Source organism: Halyomorpha halys, unplaced genomic scaffold (assembly GCF_000696795.3).
Source record: "Halyomorpha halys isolate HHAL.00 unplaced genomic scaffold, Hhal_1.1 Scaffold725.1, whole genome shotgun sequence".
NCBI lineage: Eukaryota > Metazoa > Arthropoda > Insecta > Hemiptera > Pentatomidae > Halyomorpha > Halyomorpha halys.
Window position 1 is genome coordinate 133,998 of NW_027110211.1, and position 7,127 is coordinate 141,124.

General features: G+C 25.7%; 1 protein-coding gene across 6 annotated transcripts in view; it reads left to right on the forward strand.

Moving 5' to 3' along the window:
• The window catches only part of LOC106685695 (rho GTPase-activating protein 15), a 29,352-nt gene that overhangs the window by 7,148 nt on the left and 15,077 nt on the right, over positions 1–7,127 (forward strand). For 5 of the 6 annotated variants that reach the window (XM_067048356.1, XM_014428507.3, XM_014428508.3 and 2 more), the window contains 4 exons: positions 1,519–1,632; positions 3,477–3,577; positions 4,754–4,817; positions 5,198–5,371. In XM_067048356.1, the coding sequence (XP_066904457.1) occupies positions 1,519–1,632; positions 3,477–3,577; positions 4,754–4,817; positions 5,198–5,371 (453 nt within the window). The remainder of the gene's footprint in view (positions 1–1,518; positions 1,633–3,476; positions 3,578–4,753; positions 4,818–5,197; positions 5,372–7,127) is intronic. The other variant, XM_014428510.3, reaches the window with a different exon arrangement.

Consider the following 7,127-nt stretch of genomic DNA (forward strand, 5'->3'; position numbering starts at 1 on the left):
ATTTTTTTATTCTTCATTTGATTTTGTTTCGCAAAAAGTTTCTTGTTAAGTGATTATTGTAATTATGTGATATTCAGAATTCTCCGTGACAACTTAAATAAAATTCAAATATTGAAAGAAATCTCTGATTAATGATATTTAATATAATATTTTAAAATCAATTTTATTTTTTAATTTTTAGTTTATTTGAAGGAATGTATTCGTTGAGTTAAATAATTCTATTACACATTTCCATAATTTCTTATAATATTCAACTAACCTATCTTATTCATAAATATCCTGTTTTATCTTTTTTTTTTTTTTTTTTTGTATGGTACTGAAGTTTTAATAAGTTCTTTGCCTGGTGTGATCAATTTATCAATTAAGCTACTAATGAGTAGGGCTGTTAATTTTGAAGATGACATAATGCATTCCTCTAATTATGTTAAACGAAGCTTGACCTTATTGTTGTAAAAATTTATATGTTATAGATTCTAGTACTGTTCAAAAATAAAATAATGGATTCTGTTAAAATTAAACTCAGTTATCGAAACTTTAAAATTGATATTAAAGCAATAATGTTTTTTTGTATTTGACTTCTTTTTTTTTCCTATTGGTATATATAGGTCCATACTACAAATATATCGTTTAAATTATTATAAAAATGTCACGTTATGCAATTATCCTTTGATGACATTTATTATTAAAATTTCTAAAAAACACATCTTGTTAATTTATAGAAAAACTTAAATCATTTCTTCCTTTTTAGTTTTTAGTCCTTATGGTTATGTAAGAAAAAAAAAAAAGTCTATCATAGCAAATAAGAATATTAATGTTGTATCATTTTGAGAAATGGTAAATAAACAATTATTTAAGTAAAATAAGCATTTCAAAACTTTTCAACACACATTGAAACAAATTTCTACTTAATATAAAATTTAAATATTGATTTTCTCATCATACTCTAATAATTTCTACTGAACTGCAAGAAAATTGAACCAAAGTACTCAAAATCTTCATAACCTTAAAGGTTTTATATTCTATTAGATATAGAAAGTATTTTGTCGAATCTTACCATATTTTAATTATTTTGAGTTATCCTATTCTTATTCTAATGTATAAATAACTTCTTTTAAATTTAAGTTTACATAATCTTAAAGTTTTATTGCTATGTCTTAACTTTTAATTATATCATTATTATTTATATAATCGTAATACTATTCTTCAATCAATTTTGATGTATAGACATTTTTTTCCTGATTCAAACACTCTGAATATTTTAAAATGATTTTAATCTCATTGTTTATAACAAACACTGTTAAAAACACTAGGATCTATTTTGATTTATGAAATGATAGAAAACTTGTATTATTAAACAAAATTTATTGAAGTTGCACAAACATTCTAATGTTTATGGTAATTTTTTTTTTATTTAGATATTTTGATGGAGGACAGCAAATATGCTTTGTTGGAAATTTTACTTTTTCTATTTTATGATCCTTTATATTAACTAGATGTGAATTTATATAATTATTTTAGTGGCATTCAGCAAGTGATGCCCTCGGGAGAGTTTATTATTTCCGTGAAAACAGCTCAGAGTCATCCTGGACGCTCCCAACTCATCAAGCTCCCTCACCTGAACCACCACCACAGGTAAAAAAATTTTCTTTAGGAATCCAAAATTGCCAAGAACTAATAACTCTATCAAAGCTTTGATTTCCAAGATAATTTTTACATGAATTGGATGTAATCAATCCTTCATCCAATAAAGATTTTAAACTTTCTTAAAAAATTGTTTGTGAGCATGTTTCAGATAAATAACATGTGTGAATGTTATAAAAAAAATTAATAAGAAACACAAATTAAAGTGTAACCCTTTCCAAAATCTCTAAAACTTGAGTCATACTATTCATTAGTATTATTTAGTTTTCTTTTTATAAATATTAAATCCGATTAGCAGTTTTAGCTGCTAGTTCAACCCAAAAATTATTGTATTAAAAATAGTTGGTTCCCTTATTCTCAAGTTTAAACTGTCGATTTGGTGGTTGACAATATATTTTCTGCTGTGTCTACCAGAAATCAGGTGTGTGGCATAATTTCTTAGGGTACACTCATCCTTTATGTTATTTAAGTACTTATTTCTACTGATACGTAGGGATAAAAACTGAAATGATAAAATAGTGTTTCCTTGTTTTTATTGGTTTGTAATGGTACGGTAGATGTACTGGTAGTTGGCACTTGAGACAAAAAATGGTGTTTAGCAACTGAGGGGTTAGGATTTTCTATCATTTTCAACGTTAACTTGTATTGAGTTTCTTTTAGAATAATTTCTACTTTGATTGTTACATCAGCCATGGGGCCATTTGTAGCTGAGGAGGTTGAGGCATCGGTTTTAACAACCTCGGAATCGCGGCAGCACTTTTAGTTAATTAAATTTGTGAAAGGTTTATCAATAAACAAGAATTTAAAAAAAGTTATGAGTAAACTAACATCACAGTACCAAAAAATTTTTGTTTAAGTGCCTATTACTGGTGCATGGTGATGGTATTTAATCAACTACTATTTGTCAATTGACTGAATCAATTTTTCTTTGATTAATAGAAATACATTTTCAACTTCTTATGATGATGGAACATTATTATAATATGATTAAGTTATAACTTATAAATTATAACGTAATATTAAATAGTATTTGAAATTTTAATTGCTTATTAAAATTAACACAGTTAAAAAAACACAATTTTTTCCCATCTTTATTCAATGGGTGAAGTGCTCTTTGGAAAAAATTTCTTTCTTTTTCATTTCCTTTAACACTTTTTACAATTTATTATAATATTCTGTGACAAGTCTTAAGTTTAAAATTTCATTTAATGTTTCTACATTTAATGTATTGTAATAACATTTTCAATATGAAGTAATTGAGTCTAGAAAAATAGAAAAACAACTTTCTTGTAGAGCTATGTTTTGGGGTTTATTTCTTGTAACTAAAAAAACAAAACAAAGTTGTCTTTGGTATCAATCTCTGACAGATTTAATGAATTTTATAGTAATTAAAAATCAGGATTCAAAATTTTCCATGCTCAATGTAATTTTTTGCAGAATTTGAATTATATAAATTCATTAATTATTTAAATTAAACCACAAAATGTCCAATTTCGTCCAGAGGCCACCTTTTGGGACATTATAAATCTACTACCAATGGAACCACCTTTTCATGAATCGAATTTCTGTTTGCTTCTTAATCACTGCTTGAATTTGAATAATTTGTTATTACACTTAACTTAAGCCGTAATTTAATTTAGCTGTAAATGTTTGAAACAGGTTCAATGTAAAATAACAGGGGAAGAATGAAAAATATCTGAAAAGCTATGATTATTTTTTAACTAAACTTTCAGGGTTCTTTATTTAATCATAGTTTTATTAATTGAGACACTCATTTGTAAAACATGCAGAATGTCTTTTTTTTATAGAATACTAAACATTCTTTAAAATTTCAGGCTGAAGAAATGGCTGCCATTTTTAGTAAAATCAGTAATATCGAATTCGGCCCGAGGCGAATGAGAAATGCTAAGGCTTTTTCTATGATGATACCTAACAAGTATGCTTTTGTTCATTTTTCTTCTACTTACTTTATTTTAGATTTTACTTTCACATTTTAAATAGCTGGTTCCTTCAGAGCAGAGGTTTCCTAAATTTTAGTAAATAATTATTTTTTTAATTATTTAATCTAAATATGTTATCTACATAATTACAAGTTATTTCGACAAAGTTCTCTGTAATAACTTCATAATTTTAGTAATATTGTCCTGGTTGATTAATTTTAATTTAAATTTTTTATTTAAATTTTTTTTTCTTTATTTTTATGAGTACTTTCGCTACTTCCTACGGTAAAAGAAGAAGTAAAATGCTAATTTGTGATTTTTTTCTTTATTTAAATTTTATATAATTTTTATCTTTTATAATCCCGTTAAATAAAAGAAGCAAAGTATTTTTACCAGGTCGGTCATTGGAAGACCACCTGGGTAGTGGTTGTGGGAAAAGCCCTTTTCAGCAGATTTCCTCCTCCAGTTGATGTTACTTCCGCAAATATTTCTACTCCAGATAGATTATTGGCACTTATACCCATTTCTTCCTCACTCCTTCAAATTATTTATAATTTATATGTTATAGTGCCATTTTGGCACAACAAATTTCTGAAATTTCGTGTCCTTGTGTTGATAAACCATACCCAGAAGTTCATAAAACTCTGTTGCTTATATCTTGAAAAACTTTGACAATTTTTCATTATCATTTCATTTTTTGATTTATTTTTATTTCATAATTTAAAAAATAACGATGGAGATTCACATATTCACAACACCCTTTCCATTTCAAATTATATTCTTATTAAAAACTTAGTATCAATTGATTGAACTTTTTATTTAACAGAATTAATTCTGGATTTGGAAATTTAAATTAATTGTTTCAAAAATAACAAGAAAAAACAATTTGAATGAAGGAAAATTCCTAGATCACCAGTAGTAAAAGCAAACCAGTATACTGTATATTCTGGATATATTTATATGTATCTTTTTTTAACAAAATGCATTCTCTTGGAAATAAAAAACAATGTCCATCTGTTTTACTTTTTTTTATATAAACATTTTTTTAGAATCTCTGCTTTGAAGGATTATCATTATTAGCCAGTTTCATAAGTTGTAGATTGGTATAGTTCGGATTTTTTTAAAATTATGCATGGTTATTACAAATTTTACACCAAACCTATGTGAAATAGGAAAGAAGAAAACGAGATGACCTCTAGCCTTAAAGGATGGCCTCAATTGTCTGATGGTCGAATGGTATGTAGACATCATGTTCCATTTAAATTATGGCTGTTTAATACTCAAATAATCACCCATTTAATATATATATAGTTAGTACTGCAAATTGGTGTTAATTTAAATGTTTTATAAATATATCTCTGTACAAATCGTTGTTTTTTAATGTTTGGATGTATTATTTGCAAAATGGTATTGCATGTTATAATTGTTATTAGATTTTAACTAGTTTGACTAGCTATATGTGCCAATTAATTATTTTTATTTTTAATTTGTTTTGTTTTTTTAACCACAAATGTAAGTATTCTGAGACGAACTGTGAATCACTGTAGCTGCTTGCGATAATTCAAATTAATATAATAATCATATTGAGGAGTTATCATTCACTGTTTGTCCCTCAGAAAGAACTAAGAGGTGATGTTGTTGTGCAGCGTGTGATCTGCGAGGGTCCGCTACATTACACTAAGATATGTGAGGGTGGTAAGAGAGTTAGGAAGAATTGGACCTCGGTGTATGTTGTCCTTAATGACCTCTTCTTACTCATATACAAGGATATCAAAGCATACCACTCGTCTGTAAGTACAGTTATTTTATTTAAAATATAGATAATTTGATTATTCTAAATATAAAGATGTCATGATCATCAATTATTACTTAGAAATACTGGATTTTATTCATAAATTGATGCATTACCTGTTTCCATTAATCTTTAAAGCTCTAAATGGGAAAAATTCGTTTTATGTATTGAATTCTTAAGATTTTTATTGGATTTGGTTGAATATTTATGTTATTTATTTCAAATAAATACATCAGAGTCTTGACGTAGCGTTCTGTATTATCAAAGACTATATTATGACAATATTATAAATGAAAATTTAACATTTTTAAGATTAATAAACCAATAACTGAAAAGATAAACAGAGCATGATTGCTGTCCCATGTTCTGGTTGACTCATTATCAAATATTCGTTTATAAATTTCAGCTATAGTTATCATTATAATACTTTGTGTTATGAAATTTTGCAATGAAATTCAAATTTATTTAAATTAGTCAACTTTTTAACATGTTACCTTCTACACAAAGAGTGTTTTGCTAAAACTATTATTGCCATTAGTGAATCAATATAAAAAAAAATTAATATTTGATGTAAAAAATCTTCAATACATACTTATTTTAGTATCTGAAACATTACAAAATTGAATATGATGAATTAAAAAAATACACACTTTTGAATGGAGTAGGGTATCATTAGGCCAAACAAAACTTTTTTTACAGTAAATAAAAATTTTTATTTTAGTTCTTTTATTATTGAAAAGTTCATGACTTACAAGGGAGTGTTTTTCTCTTTAGATTTCTGGCAACTTAATTGTTCAAAATTGTTAGTGTTAATTAATAGTTTCTTAATTGGAATAATTCTGTTGTCTTTCATAATTGTATTTAAATTTACTTAAATTGATTAAAAATTAGTTATTTAAACTATAATGTCTGAAACATTAAACAAACATAAGAAACATTAAAAATATTCAATATATACGTGAATATTTTTAAATTTATAATATTGAAAAAGTTATTGATTTATTTTAAAATTCATTTTGTGAAATATTTTAACCAGCTTCTATTGATTGATGAAAGGTCATGCTGACCTATCCTCTATGATTAGTATTAAGGGATAGTACCTCTGATAACCTGCCCAACTCATTAAAGTAAGCACTTTGTTCCGATTTTTCTTTTCATTTAATTTTTTTAAATATTTCAAATTTAGCAACTTTTATTTTTGTGTACTAGTATCCATAAAATGGCCTTACAGTTATTATTTGTTTTTAAATGATTTCTTTAATTATTATACAATTCATAAAAAAATGTTGTTTTTGTGTTAAGTCACAGGTATATTAGTGTTTTTTCTAAACCATGTATTCTCTTCCCTTATAAAACTATGGAAAAATCTTGCATTGACAATACTCCATGTATAACAATTTAAGAAATGTTTGGTCTATTATGTTTACATTTTAGTTGTTTTTTTTTATTCAGTAAATTGTTATTATTATTTATTTATAATTAACAAAAAAGAAATATAGAAAATTAAAAATATTACTATATAGGGAGATGGTCAGGGTTGCGGTCAATAGTGAAACAAAAATAGTTTACTACTATCTATTTTCCAACGTTTCGCCCCACTTTGTAGGGCTTCATCAGGGCTAAAAAGATACAAAATGAAACTAAGTAAAAATAAAATGATAGAAATAAAAATAAAAAGATACAATGAAAAGAATAAAAAACAAGTAACAAAGGCAAGAGCAATAGTTTCATACAAAAATACGTAAAATATAAAG